We start from the raw sequence: 22,741 nt of genomic DNA, 5'->3' as shown, positions 1-22,741 counted from the left end.
CTAGGTACTAAATATGTCGTTACAAGGTCCATCTCACTACAGTGGTTCTACAATCATTTTATGAAGCGACTAGAATAGTTTTTGTGCGCAAAAAAAAACTAAATAACGACTATATAGTGATGGGCCGATTTCAAAACACTGCTTCCAAGCGTTATGAATCAATCGAATCGTTATGTATCGATTCATGATTCAGATCGCCAAAGTCACGTGATTTCAGCAGCTTGGCGGTTTGACACGCGATCCGACTCATGATTTAGTTTTTTGTTTTTTGTTTTGCGCACAAAAACTATTCTCGTCGCTTCATAAAATGATTGTAGAACCACTGTAGTGAGATGGACTTTGTAACGACGTCTTTAGTACCTTGTATGGGTCTTGAGAGAAGTAATGACATTGCTGGCTATGGAGGCCTTTCTGAGCCATCGGATTTTATCTTAATTTGTGTTCCTAAGGTCTTACAGGTGTCGAACGACATGAGGGTAAGTAATTAATGACAGAATTTTCATTTTTGGGTGAACTAACCCTTTAAGGTACTTTACTATACAGAAACTGATTTAAAAATAAACTGGAGTAAAAAAGTGTGACAACTAGCCCCTATTAGTCTCCTCTATATCTGTTCGTAGTTACAACCTATGCTTGGCCTTGGAAAAGAACGTATATTAGTGTTATATTTTACCAGAAAATAAGCTATAAAATAAGTTATGAATATTTTAGACAAATCTTTTTTCTCAGTCCAAGAATAAGGCAGGCACATGCTGCGGGCGCGCCGCATCGCCACCAGATGGCGCACAAGACCACCATCACAGCTTTTGGTTGATTTTTGATTTGATAACAGTCAGACAAACTGAGGTGACTGCGAATAAACTGCATGATTTGCAATTTGAGTCTGGAAAGCCAAATGCAATGTGGCATATTTCTCAGTCAATAGAGTAGGCCTAAGTTATTTCTGGAGAAGTTTGTGGTTCTCTGATAATGAGGTGATTTAATGAAAATTCAAACCCATGAGGTACCGACACTGCTTTTTATGGGGATTTATTGTGAAATCGCTGTAACATGAATTAATCCCCGATTCGAAATCGCTGTAACACGAATTAATCACCGATTCACCGTCAAAAGTCCACTGTTGCACTGGGTTGAGCGTTTCTGATGTGATCCTGCATTGAGCACTTGCACTTTGTTGTCCACTGGGTGGCACTAAAGCTTCGCGCTAAACTTAAATAATGCGACGCTGACAGCTGTTGACTCACAACAGGCCCATTTAATTAAAAACATAGATAAAGTTTTGACACATTTTGTGTATGTTTACCATATTCGAACAACAACTCTGTTTCACCGCGGAGACAGTGAAAATGTGACAGTAAAACGATAGGAACTGGATGTAACTTCAGTTTCCTCTGTGGTTAGTCCAGAAATCTGCTTCTAATTCAGAATGGCTTTGATTAGTTGCCTGTTTATGTAACAGAGACAAAGTTAAAGGCAAGAGTCCAAGATCCAAAAGAGTTAGGCACAAACATTTAGCAAATATCATGCTGTTCTTGACTGTATGGTACATCATGCTCATATGTCATTAACATCTTTCACTGCTTGGTTTCTCATTTCTACAGTACTTTGCTGTTGTTTTTACAGCTAAATTTAGCACATGCATCATCACAGAGCTCACAAATAGAGCTTCTCTGTGACTCATGAGTTTCTGAGTTCCTGGTCAACATGGACAGAAGAGCTGGGGGGGATTCCAGAAAGCAGGTTATAGGCCTACCTGTAAGTAAGCAGATAACCTCAGCTTTTGGGTCCAAAAATAGAGGTAATTTTCAGGGTAAGCATCTATAGCAATTTATTCTCTTAACATAAACTGCTCCGGATGAGTTTCAGGATTAGTTGACTTCAGAGCTATTTGCACATGCATAACCTATAGGGACTCCAGCGGGTATACGGCCACTTACGGTCTCCATAGGTCACACAAGCGCTGATGGAGAAAATGTTGAGAATAGTGTAGGTTTGAGTGCTTCTCAAAATATGGTGACAAATATATCCCCTTACTTTTCAGTGATATGAAATCTTATTGCATCATTATATAACCTTTTGTTTTATTATAATATATTTACATTATATTAAATAATATGCTATAAATATCAAGTGAGTGGCAGTTCTGTGGGTGAAAATGCCTTGTTGATGCCAGAGGTCAGAGGAGAATGGCTAGACTGGTTCGAGCTGATAAAAAGGCAACTGCAACTTAATTAACCATTTGTTACAACCGAGGTCTGCAGAAGAGCATTTCTTAATGCACGACATGTCGAACCTTGAAGCACATGGGCTACAGCAGAAGAACACAACACCGGGTGCCACTCCTGTCAGCTAAGAACAGAAAACAAAGGCTATAATCACATGGGCTCAACAAAATTGGACAATAGAAGATTGGAAAAACGTTGCCTGGTCTGATGAGTCTCCATTTCTGCTGGTAGGTTCAGAATTTGGTGTAAACATGAAAGCATGGATCCATCCTGCCTTATATCTGGTGGTGTAATGTAATTTTCTTGGAACTCTTTGGGCCCTTTAGTACCAATTGAGCATTGTTTAAAAGGCACTGTTGCTGACCATGTCCATCCCTTTATGACCACAGTATATCTGATGGCTACTTCCAGCAGGATAACTCATCATGTCACCAAGCTCAAATCATCTCAAACTGGTTTCTTGAACATGTAAATGAGTTCAGCTCCACAGTCACCAGATCTCAATCCAATAGAGCACCTTTGGGATGTGGTGGAATGGGAGATTTGCATCATGGATGTGCAGCTGACAAATCTGCAGCAACTGTGTGTGTGATGCTATCATGTCAATATGGACCAAAATCTCTGATGAATGTTTTCAGTACCTTGATGAATCTATGCCACAAAGAATTAAGAGCATTCTGAAGGCAAAATTGGGTCCAAACCTGGTGCCAGCAGGTACTAAAAAGTGGCCAGTGAGTATATTTTGAAAATTACCCATATCAGATTCTGAGTTTGATTTTTATTCACCTCATAAAAGGTTTAATGCCAGGTTAATTACCATTAACTTATGTAAATGATCCTGGCAGTTTCCACTGAATGTTGTATTATAAAGCAGACTCCATGGGGGAGCTGAGACCCCATCGATCGGGTACTGATCGGCGTACCTGGAACCTGCGTGAGCTGTCATTATCTAAAGTGCCATTGAGTATTTGGGTATTTGCAAAGAGAGTGTTTGGCCTCAAAAATCTCATCTGGGACCTGTTCGTATCCAGTGGACAGAGGAGAAAGATGAAACTTTCTTAGACGTTACAGATTATCTGTGTGAGAGTCCACATTTTATTAGTGTTCACACTTTGTAAATCAAAGTAGTTTACGCTGGTTGTAGGAACATCCCGTTCTGGAAGATCTTGTTTGGCATTGTTTAAAAGAGCAATATGTGGCAGGCTTATGTTTCAGCAGCTCTTCTGGTCCTGGCTCACCAATGGGTCATGGGATTGCTGAAATCGCACAAAGAAAACCATATAATAAATGTGCGAGTTGCTCATAAATAAATGTACAGTACATGTACAGTACAAACATTTCAACATTTATCCATTGTTTGCAACAGCTTAAAGGGTTAGTTCACCCAAAAATGAAAATTCTGTCATTAATTACTCACCCTCATGTTGTTCCACACCAGTAAGACCTTTGTTCATCTTCAGGACTCAAATTAAGATATTTTTGATAAAATCCAATGGCTCAGTGAGGCCTACATTGACAAAGTTAATTTACACTTTCAAACACCCAGAAAGACAGTTCACGTGACTACAGTGGTTCAACCTTAATGTTATGAAGCGATGAGAATACTTTTTGTGCGCTAAAAAAACTAAATAATGACTTTTCAACAATATCTAGTGATTGGGCGATTTCAAAACACTGCTTCATGAAGCTTCGAAGCTTTAGGAATCTTTTGTTTCAAATCAGTGGTTCGGAGCATGAAAGTCACATAATTTCAGTAAACGAGGCTTTGTTACGTGTGTTTCGAAATTTCAATGGTTCACGTGACTTTGGCAGTTTGATACAATCTCTGAACCACTGATTTGAAACAAAAGATTCCTAAAGCTTCATGAAACAGTGTTTTGAAATCACCCATCATTAGATATTGTCGAATAAAGTCGTTATTTTGCTTTTTTGCCGCACAAAAAGTATTCTCGTCGCTTCGTATCATTAAGGTTGAACCACTGTAGTCACATGAACTGTTTTAAATACGTCTTTAGTAGCTTTCTGGGCAACGAAAGTGTAAATTAACTTGCTCTCAATGCAGACCTCACTGAGCCAACAGAATTTTAATTTTTGGGTGAACTAACCGTTTAAAACAAAATTTCTGCTTTCCACAATACTTGTGCTACTGTCGTTGTTAAATCAAGCACATGGATCTTAGTTTTTTATGGTTTAACAATTTTTATTTTATCCTTGGAAGCAGCTCCTTTATTCTACTCTCTAATCTAGTCTCAAATGAATTCTATTACTATAATTTTTAATTTTGTCTTTGGTTATCATTTATATTGAAAAAAAATTTTTTAGTGTAATCCAGTTATAGTGTATTTTATTATTTTCATTTTTTATTATTATTGTTATTTTAGTATCATATTACGTTCAGTTTATTACTGTTTTTACGTTATTTTGATTATTTCACCATGACTTTCCTGTTAGTCACATGCTTTATTGGGAAAAAACACTCCTAAATCTTGCACTGCTCCTCCTTCTTCTTCTACCTGGCCCATTCAAGTCGTTCTTGTTCTCATGGAAGAATGTTGTTGTCCCATCAGATTAAGCTGCATAGTAGCATGAGCCACAGTCTGCCGATTGCCAATCCCGTCCCTCTCTGGCAGTCGGCAGACAATATTATGTAATGTTGGTCCCTCAATGACATATGGTCTATCAAAAGGCTGATTTTAATATTTCCTGTTTAGATGCGCTCACTCTAAACTTCTCAAGATGTTGATGCAATAAAAAAAAGAGGCTTTCGAATATTTATTTTGGTTGAAGCCACTGCCATATGGTTTAACGCTTTCTTCTGGACCGGGGCGATACAGGAAAACATTGACATCACTTTTATCTTGCTCTCTCTCTTTCGTCTTCAATAACAGCAACACATACCAGCAGATTAGAGGCCCCAATAGTCCTCCCAACCCCCGGTACTTAACAATGGTGTTAGCTGGAGCTATACAGTTGGTCCGGTCCTGGGCTGATCTCACACAGAGCCTCAGTCTGAGTAACATGCTTCCTGTTACTGGAATTATACTATAAACACTTGCTGTTTATGGCTGGAAAAGATAAATCTGAAGTTTGATCAAATCAACACTTGGACAGTTACCATTCTTTTACATAACATGGTAAAAAATTGGAGCAGCCTTGTTTAAATGGATTAGACAGGATTGAATAACACTTTTAAATGACATATTTTAGTTCGACCTGTGTGTTGGAAGTAACTTTGCTAGCTGCTTGGAGATTTCTCTTTGGTTTTGACTGCCTGCCCAGGCCCATGTTGTGAAAGCCAATGTGCATTCCAGTTGAGAACATTCTGCTTCGTATCCTCCTCCGTGTCCTAAATCATTCTCCCGTCATAGCGTTCGGAATTATTTGCTTCTATTTTTCATTCCAGCACGTCCACGTCAATGGGCCTCAAAGACGTCCTAGCTGCTATAGCTCTCAGAGGGAACTGAGAACGGCCATCACCTTTTAACCTGAAGAATCGCTCCTTCAACCACAGAGACCTCAATCTTAGTTGGAAAATACATGTCTCTAGCAATTCAGAGTTTTAAAGTCCAGTTTGACAAATCAGCTATTATAAATCAGCGTGGTATATAGACGGTCAGTCATTACAGCTTGCAATTCATTGACAGTGCTGCAGTCATAACTCAAACAGAAACGAGAGACAGTCCAGTATACTTTGATAAATAGCATCTCCGTTAAATGGTGTGTTCAACATCTGTTAGAAGACCAGCTGGTACCCAGGAAAATGGCAAGCAGGGGTTTCTTTTAAATTAGCTCTGTTCTCTATACATGAGCCCAGCTGGATTTGTTAGCCCCTTTTATCTTCCTCCAGGTGTAACCTTAAAATATATATATAGAAGAACATCAAATAACTTGTTAGAGATAAGTGTTAACTGTTCACCAAAACTAAACAATATCACAGAGCAAGAAAGGTCCGTTGTTCTCCCGATTATGGCCGACAGTAATTTACTGCTGTGCTGCACGATTCAGATGAACAACATGGTTGCAATGTACAACAATTTGCTAAGCAAGATGTTAATATTCAATAACTTATACAAACAATATTGTCAGTTTGTCTGTTTTGTTCCTGTTTTAATAACAAATTTGAACAAATCAGTTGAACAAATGATTCAAATGATCCACTTATAAGGACATTCTTTGGTCTATTTATTTATTCATTCTTCCTAAAAACATCAATATAGCAACAACAGACAAAAGCAAACAATAATATACAATAAGGAATAAGATATGCAATCATAAATAAGCATGTTTGAAAAAATGAGTTTTAAGATGAGATTTAAAAGTGTGAAGGCTGTTACTGTTACGGACATTTATGATATATGATATTTGATATTTTGAGATTAAGAATAGATTCCTGAAAACTTTACCAAATCTACATATTTCACAAGGAACTTTGTCATTATCAGTTTGAGGGTAACTTTGTTTTTCCATTTATTGAGTGCGACTTCTCCTGTCCCCATGTTAAAGGTGCCCTCGAATGAAAAATTGAATTTATCTTGGCATAGTTGAATAACAAGAGTTCAGTACATGGAAATGACATACAGTGAGTCTCAAACTCCATTGTTTCCTCCTTATATAAATCTCATTTGTTTAAAAGAACAGGTGAATCTCAACATAACACAGACTGTTACGTAACAGTCGGGATCATTAATATGTACGCCCCAATATTTGCATATGCCAGCCCATGTTCCCAACATTATGAAAGGCATTATACAAGGTCAGCCAGTATTAATGTCTGGATGTGCACAGCTGAATCATCAGACTGTAAGCTAGCAATAACAACAGCAAAAAATGGCAGATGGAGCAAAAATAACTGACATGATTCATGATATCATGATATTTTTAGTGATATTTGTAAATTGTCTTTCTAAATGTTTCGTTAGCATGTTGCTAATGTACTGTTAAATGTGGTTAAAGTTACCATCGTTTCTTACTGTATTCACGGAGACAAGACCCATCACTATTTTCATTATTAAACCCTTGCAGTCTGTATAATTCATAAACACAACTTCATTCTTTATAAATCTCTCAGACAGTGTAGCATTAGCCGTTAGCCACGGATCACAGCCTCAAATTCATTCAGAATCAAATGTAAACAATGTAACAGTATACAATACTCACATAATCCGACGCATACATGCCTCACGCATGATGAACACTTTGTAAAGATCCATTTGAGGGTTATATTAGCTGTGTAAACTTTGTTTAGGCACTGTTTAAGGCAAGCGTGAGCTCCGTGGGCGGAGAGCACAAGATTTAAAGGGGCCCCACAGCATAAATCGGCTCATATTTAATGATGCCCCAAAATAGGCAGTTAAAAAAATTGATTAAAAAAATTTATGGGGTATTTTGAGCTGAAACTTCACAGACACATTCAGGGGACACCTTAGACTTATATTACATCTTGTAAAAAAAAAACCTCAATGGCACCTTTAAGAAAACATTTACTCGTTTCACCCGTATCACAAAAACAGTAAAATGCAAACTTAGAATATTATGAAAACCTGCAATAATTAAATTTGTTAAATTACATAAATATACTTTATGTATTTAATCTCACTTTATTAACCAATGTCTTTGCTGTTTCAAATTTGTGTTTCTTTTTTTGTTGTTGTTCTTATTGATGTAAGAATGTTGAACTTATGTAAGAGTGTTGCATTTCCTATCACCGACATTAATGAAAAAGAAGAACTTAAGCATGCAGATCCCTAGTTGCATTTATTTATTTATTTAGTTAGCTAGTCAATCGGTTAGTTTGTTGTCTGGTTAGAAATGTTCAGTATTGTACCAGGTCAGTTTTGTTTGTTAACTTTCTACTTTTCAGTGATTTTGAACAGATTGGTTGAGTGAATGATTCAAATTCCTCACTTATAAGAACAATCACTTGTTTAGTTCCTAAATGAATATTGTGTTTTTAAAATAATTGGTTGAGTATATCTTATTAGGACATTATTATCCAGACAGAATCAGTGTTTTTGAACTAATCTTTCTCTCAAATCACAATAAAATAAAAATGTTTTTATTCTTATTTTTTATGGAATATTATAAATGATTTATCTGTACACATCATTTGTTTTTTAATTCATGTGCCCTCATAGTCTGGCTATCACCAGACCAAGCTCAATTTAAAATTGAACATTGGTCTGGGGAGTTTGCTATGTATTTCCTACTGCACAAGAGGCATGATCAACATGCATTAGTCACGCAATTGGATAGTCCTTCAACCAATCAGATCAACGATCCGGGTGACGTACTTTGCAGAGCGATGCGAAAACTCCAGACAGGTTTACCGTACGTGTCTCAATCAGCTCCCTAGTTCAGTAGTCAGGGCACTGATCAGGGAATCAGCCACATTCACTTGCATGATATACTGATTCACGACCTAGGGAACTAGGGAGCTGATTGAGAAGCAGGGTTAGTTTGTATTGGTTGGTAGCATTGATTCGCGGTTTGCAGAAGCAGAAATGGCATCGAGCGATTTTTGCAGGTTGTGCAAAAAAACATGAAAGTGATCGGTATTTACACCCACTCGAGCAATTTGTTTGCTAACTAAAGGAGTCATTCAGCATCATCGAGAGATTAAAAGGTGATTCTGATACTGTTCTGGTTCAGTGTAAATGAACGCGGAATATAGCCAAAGACTATAGAATAACACAAGACATGTCACTCGTATCGTTTTGAATGGGATGCAATATGGCGGAATAAGTCCCGCCTTATAAAGCCAAGAGCCAATCGCCGACTGGTAAAGTCATTGCGTCACTTCAGCGGCCGTAGAATCACCTGTTTCTATAGAAACAGTCAGACGCGCGCCTCCGAAGAGACGCGCATTTAGGTCTGCGCATGCGCATTAGCTTGATCCAGCCTGAAAAAATAGTTTTTTGTCATGATTCGAGCGTTTAGAAACTAAATTTATGAATCGGTTGTTGTTAGATTTCATTGGTGATTTCAAATATGAAATTTAATCGTAAGGTTGGCGAACAGTTTTGGAGAATCTGATGTTTCCCCATTCATAGAGATAGGAGCTGCATGATGCCCAGGATGCCAGAGAGGCGTTTCAAAGATGGCCGCCGAGTGAAATTACTTGTCTTAAAGGGAGTTTGATATAGCTGCCCTAAACTACGTCATTGTCATGACAACCAAAAAGAATTCCAGTCAGCTCAGGCGGCGCGAGATTCAAGAAGCAGGGAGACGAAACATATAGAGCTATTAATAAAAATATTGTCTACCAACAAGGGGCATTGACGTAAAAGAGTCTTGTACTCACATCGTGAAGCAAACCACCAAGATAACAGCAGCGAATCATCGTGTGTCATTAATCGCTTGTAATCTTCCTATGAAGAGACTGTCGGATCAACGCTCTGCTATATTTCTCTCAGATAAGGTAAATGCTTAACACAATCGGCATCACTGTGATTGTGCATTGTTATATTGGAGTGACGGGTAGATCAGATAGAGTTTGAAAGCTGCTTGCCGTCGCTTCTCTATCGTCATCGTGTTATACCCGCCAATAGCGAGCAAGGTGGATAAGCCAGTCTGTGATTGGTTCCCGCAAAAGTGTAACAGCGCAGCAGAAATGAATGCACGGGTTTCCAGACTGAGTTGCCGAGCTAAATCAAATCGCCGGCAGAGCAGGCTGGGTTTACCCAGACTAGTGCCCTCATAATCTTTAATCAAAATAACCTCTCCTCACTCTTGCTATTACATCTTTTCACTTCTCTGATGATGTGTGTACTGGCTTGAAGGCGGGACAACCTGTCACTCACATGACATCACAGCAATAGAAAACTGCAACGATCCAATCAATTCCTGATGGACAAAATCAAGTCCCGCCCTTCATATTTTCTTGTTCGATAAGCCGGTGTTGTGCCGAATTTCGACCCCCTGCCAGATTATTACCCCCCTAGTATTGGTAGGTTTAGGAGTAGGTGTGGGGGAGGGGTTAGGATTGGGGGTGAGGTTAAGATTAGGCAATCAGGTAGTGACTTTAGGTAATAATAGGGAGGTAATAATTTGGTAGGGCGAAATTCGGCACAACACATTTCATGCCGAATTTAATCAAAATAATTTCCCATCTTGCAACAACATCTCTTCTTTTCTCTGATGATGTGTTTACTGACAACCTGTCACTCACATGTGATCACAGTCCACTTAGTGTTGTACTGATGTAAGCTGCATAAAGAGTCACTGAAAAATCAGTCTTACTGGAGCATCAAAATGCAAACAACAAACAGTAGAAAGTCCCAGCGCTGGTGGATTACAGCAGCAAATCAAATTCAAATTTTGGTACTAGCTGTTGCATAATAAGATTTACAGGTTTTATTTTTTAGCTGAGCAGATAATGATTTTCTTTGCAGACCTACAGTGTAAATTAAGTGAATGCTAATGATGTTAATTCTAAATTATGTTCAAATGCTCCCATGGGCTGCAGCAGTTACTGTACACTGAGAAATGTTTATAGTGCATCTGTTTGCATTATTGATGGGAATGAGGCTCATTTGAATATCACTGGACACAGACTCAGCGTAGTAAATCTACAAGACTCCGCTGACTAATATGTTTAATTAGAGGTGATGTATTACAGCTTATTAATTATTTACAATAACGGCAATCATGTCTGCAGTCATAGGGACGAAGAAAATGAGGATCCGTAGAATAAAGAAGGTGAGGTAATGAAGGTACCGAAATAAAATGGAACAATGAGAAACGAAGAGCTGGCGTGCAATTCTCTGTCCTTTCTGCCGTGACGTTTCTCGGTATTTGCCGTAGATTTGAACGGAATGCAGGAGGAGAGACGTGAAGCCGATATCCTTGAGCGGTTAAAGGCCTGTGTGCCTCCGAAACCGCTGTGAAAGGTGGACTCGGCACTGGAGAAGAAAAGCAGCGGCCTCGCAGGGATTAGCCACAGGAGATTCCCTGTGGATAGCTGTCCCTTTTTTCCCAGGGACACTGTAATATGATTACTCTGTTGTTTGCGCCCGGTCCAGTGGTTAAGCACTATGGAGAGGAGGGTTCGGCCACCTCCAGGATGGACAATGAGAGAATTTTTTGGAGGGAAAGTTGGAATTCTGCTTGACTGAGGACAGCTGGGGTCTTACACTTAGAGAGGAGAGAAGGAGAAAAAAGTGCCTTTTCTTTAGCTGAATGAAAGGCAGCTGTATGGTGCTCTGTACCACTGCGTTCAGCAGAGGTGCACCAGGCAGGGTCAGCAGGACTCTTTGGATCTCTGCAGAGGCCCCGGGCTCCCCTCCTGCACCCCTACTGTTACACAGAGGAAAGGCATTCTCCGACAGACGTCATCGCAAATGTTTATCTGTACAAATAACAAACAGTTTTCCTTGTTGCCCTTTTGAAAAGCTCCAGGACGTGTTGTTTGTGAAAAATAAATACTGTCGAATTTCATCACATGTGTTTCATTTCATTCCAATTAGTGAGTGTAAGCACACTCAATCCAAGGCAGCAACCAAATGTAAAAGTTTAAGAATCGGGCACTGGTCTAAGCTGGTTAGAGCACTTTCATGCTACTATATTTAACCTCTTATTTGAGGCCTGGTATGATGGAGTACGTTTTTTCATTTTCTTCAGGCACAGGATTGCTGTGAGCGCAAGCCTTAGTCAGCGCGGTTTGTTTGACAGGCCTGTCATTAATCATCATTGGCATTGTTTAAACTATATTGAGTGTCCAGGTCTTGTTCAACAGGGGGACAATAGTCTCTCTAAGCTGCTTCAGACCTGAAAGAAAGTTTATAAAATTTCCACCCAATGGAAACTGCAGGGAAGCTCCTTTTAAAAGGGGTTAGTATTCATTAGAACACTCCGGTTAAGGGTCTGGGCCGCTCCCATAAAAGGAAGCAAACCACCCACAACCCTGATGGAAAAGTGCACCTATGATGGACAGCACATTCTCATCATTTCTGACAATTTTGAAGGACAATGTGCTTTCTGTCCTTTCATTTAAGTGATGATGCCCTGACCTTAATCAGAGTTTTACTACCACTTTTTAAATTACAGTAATCAAGAGAAGTTTTTTTATTTAAAGCTCTTGTGATTAATGACAACACACTGTATGAAATATTGAGATGACCCCCACAGTACCTCGCAGATTAAGATCATTTGGTATTATCGGTCATTAGGATCAGATGAGCCAGTTATGGGGAAGAAAAGACTAGGTGTATGAGACAGTAATGGAGAGATGTCGAGTACAATCAACAAATGATGTGAGAGAATGACTGTATCTGTAACTCAGTTATTCATAAAATGTTAGAATTTAATTTATGTCAATGAAATGTATTATATAATCGAGTCAGATAGATTTAAACTACATGTACACTATATATATATATATATATATATATATATATATATATATATATATATATATATATATATATATATATATATATATAACTAGAAAAGGGGAATGTGATACAAAATCTCTGTTATATAAATGTATTATTTTATATATACACTATATAATACACTATACACTAAAATAACCAAAAAAATGCAACAAATTTACACAGTAAAATACCGTTTTCCATTGAAACAGTAATCTACCATAAAAACAATGCATTCTGGGTAATATTTGTCATTTTAAGAAAAGAGACCTATAGGCTACTTTCTCGAAAACGACAAATAATATTACCCAGAATGCATTGTTTTTTTTTTACGGTATATAACTGTATTTTACTGCGTAAATTTTTTGGGGGGTTTTTTTTTAATGTTAAATGAATAACAACATAAGGGAACAACAACATCAGTTTAAAATCATCATTTAATATTAATAGTTATGGCAAAGGTATGTTTAGTTGTCCTCTGTGTATTTTTCTTGCACTTTAAGATGTTACATTCATGCGAACAGGAGGATTTTTAAGTATTGTTACAAAAACAACACAAAACATATATAACTTTTGAAGGAGTAAAATTACTTGTATGATTTTATTTATTGTAAATAAAACTGAAAACCTCAAATTTACACAGAAAGAAATTTAAGATAAAAGTTTTAATTCAACTCAGTTTGCCCAAAAAGGTGTTTTTAAAATATTTCTGTCAACTGTTTATTAAAACTTTACAATATTCTGTGAAGAGATAAAGGATTGAATAATTTGTACAAGCCAATGTAAAAAACAAACAAAAAAAACTATTGTAAAAGACTACAAATGTGACAGCAAAACGTTCTCATACTATGTACAGTAAGACATTTAGCATAATTTTACAGTAAAATAGTTAAATGTACTATTGTAAGTAAAAAGAATGAATAATCTTATAATTTACAATGAAAAACTGTAAACTGACATTCCTAATTCCCTGTGACACTTCACATTTGATGCGTTTTAATTTTATTAATGGTTTCTTCTTAGAATTTTTTGTAATCAGTTATGTACATCAGGGTTTTATGTTACATCTTATGTTGTTAAATTAATGTTTATTGCGTGTCATGATGTGTTAGCATGATGGTGTTTTGTATAGCATGACAGTATTAGTATTGTGGAAAGGCTACTTGTGATGAACTTTGATTCATCATGCGTCTTTCTCTGTACCTCCAGTGTTATTATGGTGGATGTAAGTATATGTCTATTTTATTGTATTTAATTTTTTTTTTGTAAATTACAGTTATAAACTGTGAAATATGTTTTTTCTGTAAATATGTTTACATTTTCACTGTATTTTACTTAATTATTCTGACAACTGCAGCTGCCAGACAACAAGATTTTTTTTTTTTTTTTTTTTTTTACAGTGTATTGATGTAATATTTACTGAGTGTTACAATTGTTCCTCCTCTCCTCCAAGTCTGCATTCCATCTTGCAAATACAAAATAGTAATCAGTGGCTGGAATGTGTCTGTCCTAATATATAGAGCGCAGTCAGAGATTGTGAGATCTGTGACCTCTGAGAATGAGATTCTTGTCATTTGAAACCAGTAAAGGTTTACCAGCACAGTTCTATTGTTCGGCCTGCTGATACCACATCAGTATTGATCAAGAGATCACCTTGTCATCTAACCAAACAGGTATGAGGCTGGAGGGAGAGTGGAGGCAAATATGCACTCAGCAGAGTAAACGGCTCTGTCAACATGACTATTTCAATCCATTAACAAAGAGAATGTCACCCATTCTTCTTAATGAAAAGAAAACTTAATGCTGTAAAAAGAGATGCTGTCAAAAGTGTGATTAAGTGCGCTTTCTAAAGAGATTTAAAGTACCAAAAATATAATAAATAAATAAAATCAATCGCTCTGTCCCACATACTACTTAAATGAGTCAAATCATAATGAATTGCCTAATAATGTAATTTGGAAGATGTCTTAAATCTATGTAAGCCCAACTCTAAACATGTAGTTGGCTCAGATCTGCTATAGCCTCTATGGATTGCACGATAGCACAGATACCTATACGGGATGAAAGGTCTCAAAAGGAATTTTTAGCCATGCAAAGGGAGGGGCATTTTGTACAGGAGAAAATCCAGCCAAGGTCAGAGGTAGGGGTCAGAGGTCATGGGGGCAGGCCCTCAATGCATAAGACACCCCCAGGATTAAACAAGCGTAAAAAGAGACTATTCAGTCAAAGCCTTGAGTGAGATTCACAAAGATCCACTGTTAGCTCAGTGTATAAGCAAAACCTTTAGGGCACGTCAGTACCATACCTCAGTACATCCCTAATGATGCTTTATAATCTATGTGGCAGCAAACATCTATTCTTAGTGCATTCAGAACCATTTTAATGGTGTTATGCATCGTAATATGTATGTATAATTATAATAATTACATACATTCAATGATAAGTGCCAGCAACTGTACGTATGCATGTTGCAAAGCACTCCTGCAGAGCCAAGGCCAATGAACTGCACATAAATGCATCTTTCAGTAAAGAACATCATCATAGTGTGTGAATATATAAGTAAAGTATGCTTTGACCAAGAGGTTATTACGTATTAGAGTTATATGAATGACTTTAATGTGTGCTACATTTAAACATATGCAATTTGTACATTCTTGAAATTACTTTATAGATGGTAATTTCACTATTCTCAAACCTATGTTGGCTTGTGCTTTCCACTTTTGATTATAAAAATGTCAGTGCATAATTTAAGTCTTATCCAGTAAAATGTGGATTAGATGGAGATTAGGGCAGTGCCTTTGTCTTTATCCCCAAGTAAGCCAGCACAGCATGTAGCTCAAAGGTGATGGCACTCTATGATCTCCCATCTCTAGTGCAGATACTACACGGTTTCCCTCCATTTTCAGGCTGTCATGCTCTGTAGACAGTCGGGATAAATCGCACTAAAAAATATGAGTGACAAATAGCTGACGGCAGTTGGAATGGAATGAGAACGTTCGGTTTGCCAGCATAATTTAGTGAAAGGTAGTATGCGTGGTTTATTTAGCCTAATACTAATTAAGTCTATATTTCATTAAAGCTGCAGTCCGTAACTTTTTTGATTAAAAATGATCCAAAATCTAATTTTGAGCAAGTATATAACCAGACAGTGTTCAAAACTATCTTCTTACCTTAGCCCGATTCACAACGGTAAGCTTGTAATAATGTTTTAAAATACAATCTGTACTGGTGAGTTTCCATGGGAAATTCAAGCTTGCAGCCGTTCGTCTTTGAGTCATTACATCACGTCTGTATCGGGTGTGTCTCATATGTTCTGAAAAGTGAAGCCGCGGGCTCTTTGATCGCCACCTGGAGGCTGGATGCAGTACAGGTCATAAACCCCACCCTCTCAACGCAGTCGAATGAAACTTTAGTGAAAACTTAAAAATAAATTCTGTTTCAAATAAAACTAAAACTAGATTTTAGCTAGCAATTTGATGCTATAAAAACGGGGCATGTCGTCATGATTCGAAATTGATTGACAGCTTGTCTGAGGACTGTCGGAGCTTCGAGGGGAGATTGAACATGTATTAACTAACTATTAATTTTCGATTTCTTTGTTATTTAACACCAACAAAATGAGTTGTTTAGCAGTAAACTGTACTAACCGACCTACAGGATCTGACGGATCACTGAACCTTTTTCTGTAACATTAAATATGGGTGTTATAAGCTAATTAATAAATGTTATTAGTTAAGATAACACACCTAATGTTAACCATGTCGGGAAAAAGCAGGTGATCGTTATCTGGCAGTTACTTGTTATTTTTATGGGTATAAAATAATAATTAGCAGGACAAAACTAATGATAGCTTACTCTAATTACAGCAATCGATCTCCTGTAACGTTAGTTGAACTTGATTTAAAATGGCAGGACCGTTTCTGACGATTTAGAGTTGTTCCTAGTGGCATATTATATTGATTTTATCTACTGAATTTGCTGTGTCAAAAATATGATTGCTCTAGAAACAGAATAGCCTATTATTTTATAGGTAGAATTTTAAATTGTGTATAATTTTTATAGTCTATTTAAAATACATGAATGATGACGCAGTCGTCTGGGCGGAAGTTTGATACTGCGACTCCGCCTCCGGCTCAACTGACGATTCCTTCTGTGCATGCCCAGGCTCCAAACTTTTTTTTTTTTTTGACGTATTGCGTAACGTGTCAGCGCCCATTCAACGGCCCATGGCTTCAGTTCAATACAATGGAAGGAAGCGCCGTCACGTCGTCCATCTTTTTTTACAGTCTATGGTCTGTATACATAAAGAAGGAGTCCCAGCTAGTAGGCTAAATGGCATGCGAGGATGCTGCTGGTAGCGGATCATTTATAACCTTTTCTCACAGCAGCTGCAATAATTAAACCTGCAATTGCAGGTTTCAAACAGAGATGGCGACAAAGGGGCAAAACTTACAGACTGCGGCTTTAAAGTCAGCATATATAATAATTTTCCACCCAGAACTGTTGTTTGACTATACAAACATTTAATTAAACATTTTAAGAATAGCTGTAACATTCACGCTGAATGACTGAATATGTAAAATTTAAAATCAAATGAGAGACCTTGTCTGTATATCCATTTAATGTTCCTTTCATTTTTAAAACATCTTGAAATCTCATGTGTGTCATTCAGTAATTAGTTTGAATCATTTCTCTGATGATCAATTCATTTCTCAAAGAGGTTAAACTACTTTTACCCTAAATAAAAAAGGAACTAGTCTTTAAGTAATTTCACAAGAGAAAATAAAGTTAACTAGATCATGACTATCATTATAAATAAAATGTTTATTTATTGTGGATATTTATTTTTTTATTATGTCATTTATTAATTTATTTAGAATTTAGAATCAAGTGTTTTAATGGGCTTAGGCACACAAGAAGTTTGGAAGCTTCTGGTAGCCTACACTCTTATAAATAAAGGTTCCATGAAGAACTCCCTTTTGGAACGTTTATTTTTTAGAGTTTACTCAGAAATATAACAGCTAGACAAGAATTACAGACAAAAAAAATAAATAAAACACATTTACGTTTACGAACATAATCGTTTCATACAAGAATGTGTAAAAATAGTGGACATTGCACTTGTTGGTTTGTAATGGTCTAAATATTTACTTTTATACTGCAGTCGGTGTAGACCTCATTGAGAAGTTAGTTGGTTGTAGAAGTAGTAGCAAAGGTGATAATGCTTGAAGGTTAATGATTAAAGTCCAAACGCTGTGATAGATAGTGTCCCAGACACGCTGGCCTATATTCGACAGCCCCCTAGGTGTCTCACTTTAGCAGTGTTTGTCAGGACTCCGGCGAGGATGTGCGCTGACGTCACCGCCGTGTTGATTTGCTAAGCGGCGAGCAGAGAGGAGTTAGTGCGCGTGAGAGAGAGCGGGTACTGTGAACTGCGTTACTATGCTACAGTCCTAATAACCGCACGCTCGGAAGCCAAACGTGCAACACAGGTGAGTACAGGCGCGCACCTTTAAAACACCCACAGCTCCTGAGAGACCCATCTGTCTGCGTGTTTTCACTTTGGGGAAATGTTCACATTAGGAGAGAATCCGCGTTGTGTTGATCAGATGTGTTTGCGCTCAGCATCACATCAAGTTACAGTGTTTCTACTGTTGCTTCAAGTGAAGGTGAATTGTGAGAGTGCACCGAAAAGTAAAAGTGTGGCTGTCAGCGTTGTGCAGGCTTCAGGGCACCTGATGGATATGGCTGTTTATGTTCATCTTTACACATGTGGAGATGTTATGTTGACGTAAGCGTGTGTTTTAGTATTCGGGGGACGTGAGGTCTGCTCGCGCACCAGACAGTGACGTGCTTCCATGTGCTTTATTCTCAGCGTGACTGCTTCAAATTCAACGTTCAGGCAGTTTAAATATGTCATAACTTTACAAGTATGTCGTAAAACAAACAATTATAGAGTTTTTGACGATTATTATTTTGGTTGTCAGTAGGTCTTATCATTAAATCAGGGCCACCATGGAGGTGCGTGTCACTGCCTTTCAAAACGAACCGAATTTGTATTGGTTGTGACTTTTAAAGTGAAATGACTTTTTTTTTTTTCCCCGTGCTTGTTTTATTCCAATATTGAAATGGATTTGTTTAACCCAAACGCAGTTTTGGGTGATCTCCCGATGTGTATTCATATTTCTATATCATGAAATAAGAGGCGGGTCCTTTAACTTAAATTGATTCAGGTGTGAACAGTCGAATAATCATGTATTGATCAGTCAAATGAGTCCTGCCTGGACTTTTCATTGATCTTTTTTTTTTTTTTTTTTTTTTTTATCTTTTATGAGGTAGATATCTGTAATCACCGCAGTAGTTGAATAATACGAATATGTGCCGATCGTTTCTTGACTTTTGTTTGAGTTATACAGTTTGCGTGCGTGAACTGGCGTCATTATTGCAAGCATCTCCTCAGTTATTTGCACTTAAAAGAAATTGTATTTGTCACTTATTACTCGTCTTCCTGTGTTCTGTGGTAATTTAAATGGCGTAAAATCCCTGGAATATATTTTTCTCCTGTCGGCCTTTATCATAACTTTCGCTTATTTGCTGTCTTAGATGTACATTCACAATGAAAAAAGCCCGTCTTTCACCGCCAAGAACATAGTGTTTTGATACTAGACTGCTCTTAACTGGTGAGGCTGTTCTTGTCAAACAAAACGGGAGAAATATTATACATCTGAGTGAATTTCACGTTTCTAATCCAATATTTTAATGTAGCCTATGTGATAATTTTATTAAAGGGGTGACTTCCTCTCTCTCTGGATCTTCCTCCAATTATGTTCCCTCAAAAGTGATCTTACTCAAATGCCACGGTGATGTGTTTGTTGTTATATAGTGTTAGGTTGTAGTACAAAGTACCTTTTAAACGTCGAATTATAGCGAGGGTGTAATTTTATTAAATAATGAATTGTGATAATGGTGAATTTATGTATTGTAAGTGTAATATAAATGGCCAACCATTTGAGCTTTTTTATGCTAATTGACAAATGACACGGTTTAAGTGCGTTGAGGCTTTATCTTTTAAGTATTATCTATCTGATATAGCAGTAAAAATGACATATCTGTAATTTACATATGGTACATGGAAGTGTATTTAAAATAAAAATGCCATTTTACTACGTTTTAGGAGCTCTGAGCTGTTTTGTGTCATCCTCTGTTCCAACTATTCCTGGCAACAGCTTGCCTCACTCTCCATGCTCCGCTCAGTATCCCTGTCTGTGATGAGAATACTGAATAAGATGCCATTTCATTTCAGGAGGCTGTTGATGGGCTTTGTGAGGCGAGCTTGAACACATAGAAACAAAGGCTTGATTACTGCCAGCCTTTACTAGCACTAAAGCCAAGTTTACACGTTTCTCATGTGGGCCACTTGTCGTTTTGTTTTATTTTGTGCAATTTGACAGATTTGTGGTCAGATTTTGTGTTTGTTTCTTAGGAATCTGTTACTGAAATTGCTTTTAAACAATGTATTTGTTTTTATTTGTTTTTATACAGTACAGAGTTCTTTGGAAATCTAATATATTGATATCATTCTGAACATTTTTTTTGTTTTTTTATTATTCTGGAAAAAATAGAATGATGAATGTTAATTTAGGAACAAAGAAAGTCAACAACAAATCAAATCAAACATTGAGACTTTGCCTCATTTAACTGTGAGTCTCTTTCATCTCTTTCTAGATTGACCTTATCTTGTTTACAAAGATAACTGAACAGACTGCTACGTGGAAAGAAAGACTCATGAGTTGGCCGTGTGGATTTCAGAGACGTTATGGATTTGACTAAAATGGGTATGATCCAGCTCCAGAACCCCAATCACCCCAATGCCCTGCTGCACAAGGCTAATCAAATGCGCCTGGCCGGTACGCTGTGTGACGTGGTCATCATGGTGGACAGCCAGGAGTTCCACGCTCACCGGACCGTGCTGGCTTGCACCAGTAAGATGTTCGAGATCCTGTTTCACCGCAACAGCCAACATTACACTCTGGACTTTCTCTCACCAAAGACCTTCCAGCAGATTCTGGAGTATGCCTACACTGCCACGCTCCAAGCTAAAGTGGAGGATCTGGATGACCTGCTGTATGCAGCAGAGATTTTAGAAATAGAGTATTTGGAGGAGCAATGCCTGAAGATACTGGAGACCATCCAGTCCTCAGATGAAAATGACACAGAGGTCAACATGAATGATGGTGGCACAGAAGAAGACGAGGAACGCAAGGGACGGCACGGCAGGAACCAGGTGGGTTCGAAAAAGCATTCCGTGGAGGAAGGCGGCTACGTGTCGGCTGCCCAGCAAGCGCTGGCACTGCCGGGAATGGTGGATCAGAGTCCCTCGGTCTCCACCTCCTTCGGCCTCTCCACCATGAGCCCAACCAAAGCAGCCGTGGACAGCCTAATGAGCATCGGCCAGTCCCTCCTGCAGAGCACCATGCACCCTGGCGTGGGTGCCGAACAGCCCCTGCATGGTAACTCCCACCCCATGATGGGAGAGATCAAGACGGAGATGATGCAAGTAGATGAGAGCGGAGAGCACGAGAGCTCTAAAGCCATGGAGTCCAGCGGCTCCAGCAACGGCGAACGCAGCGGAGAGTCCGACAAGAACCGTGACGGGCCCGGCACCCCTACCAGGAGCAGCGTGATCACCAGTGCCCGTGAGCTGCATTATGTCAGGGAGGAAGGTGTGGGTGACCAGCAGGCTGAGGTCAGCCAGATGGGCTTGGAGGCCATGGCTGGGATGACCGAAAAACACTTGGCGTCACTCTATGGCATTCCTCCCAACCACAAAAATGAGGCGATGCTCTCTATGCCCGCCTCCATGGCCTCATCCTTGCACATGTCCCCAGCCCTGGCCATGTCCATGGACTTCAGTGCCTACGGGGGCTTGTTGCCTCAGAGCTTCATCCAGAGGGAGTTCTTCAACAAACTCGGCGAGTTAGCTGCTGGGATGAAGCCTGATGGCCGCGGCCCGAACGAGCGCTGCAATGTGTGTGGTGCCGAACTGCCTGACAATGAGGCCGTGGAGCAGCACAGGTAAGCTACTGTTCACATTCTGTACATCAAGTTGGTTTGCGTAAAATCATGTTCCTGAGTGTTTTTTTTTTTTTTGTTTTTTTTTTTTGCTGCCTCTGGTGTAAAGGCAGGGTCCCTAATTGAATTAGTGTACCGCGGTCTGTGAAACAAAGGACCACAAGGTGCCCATTTTTAGAAATTCTTTTGATTAAAGAATTTATTTGCAGAGAAATGTTAGTGGAAGATGAGTCATGATGGTTAACTGTTGATTGCTTATCATCTTTCATGCTGGAGGTCAATTTGCTTAACACTCTGCCTGCGGTGGATATGAGAGAGAATGATTGCAGAGCTGATTTACGCACGTATATGTTTTCCTCTTGCTTTGCCCTTATCAAGAAAAATTGCTCTTCAGTTGAAATAACATTTGAAATGAGTGAGGAAAAAAATAGGGCGATCAAGTTGCAATATAACTCTTGAAAATATTGCATAAAGAATCACTCATATGGTTAATTCATCATGAAAATTAGTGGATTCTGTAAACAGAAAATACAGTATAAATTGGGTGCCAATAGGCAGAAATAGTTATGCTGAAAATTAATTTGACTTTTTTTTTTTTTTTTATGAGAGTATAAGAAATTGGTAAACAAAATTAATTATAGGCTTTTGACATGCTCAGTAGTTCAATAAATGTGCTTGCAAGTTTATATTCTTCATCTTACTGTAAAATGTTGTATTCAGATATATTGCGCACAGCAAGACGAGGCATTCCCAGCCTACGGAAGAAAAATGATTTTTTTAAACTTGGTTCCTTTAAGTGGTTTGTCTGTCATGGCTCCCAGGCGTTGGGTGCTGATCACTTCCAGGCCTGAGCTGGTGGCTGCCTTAGTGGTCCTGGAGAGGCTCTGGCTGAGCCTATTAGCTGCACCTGGAGAGGGGGCTGGCTAATGGGAAGCAGCCTCCCCACCCACCCCCTGACCCCCATGGTGTGGCCAGTGATGAGTAGGCCAGCCTGGGCCCCAGCCACCCGGGACAAGGAGGGCCTTATTAGCTTTATGAGTAGTGCAGACTGTCCAGCCCAGGAAATGAGGGTCT

The 22,741-nt window shown here is 38.6% G+C and overlaps 1 protein-coding gene across 7 annotated transcripts in view; it reads left to right on the top strand.

The window, feature by feature from the left end:
* Positions 1-1,722: 1,722 nt before the first annotated feature.
* The window catches only part of zbtb16a (zinc finger and BTB domain containing 16a), a 130,806-nt gene continuing 109,787 nt past the window's right edge, over positions 1,723-22,741 (top strand). For 2 of the 7 annotated variants that reach the window (XM_067375198.1, XM_067375192.1), the window contains exons 1-2: positions 17,959-18,087; positions 20,321-21,670. In XM_067375198.1, coding sequence (XP_067231299.1) covers positions 20,412-21,670 — 1,259 coding nt within the window. In that variant the 5' untranslated portion in view covers positions 17,959-18,087; positions 20,321-20,411. Of the gene's footprint in view, positions 2,453-17,958; positions 18,088-18,161; positions 18,265-18,332; positions 18,387-20,320; positions 21,671-22,741 lie in introns of those variants that run through there. The other 5 variants (XM_067375195.1, XM_067375197.1, XM_067375194.1 and 2 more) reach the window with 5 other exon arrangements.

This window comes from Chanodichthys erythropterus, chromosome 22 (assembly GCF_024489055.1).
Source record: "Chanodichthys erythropterus isolate Z2021 chromosome 22, ASM2448905v1, whole genome shotgun sequence".
Lineage (NCBI taxonomy): Eukaryota > Metazoa > Chordata > Actinopteri > Cypriniformes > Xenocyprididae > Chanodichthys > Chanodichthys erythropterus.
This window is presented reverse-complemented; position numbering and strand designations above follow the sequence as displayed.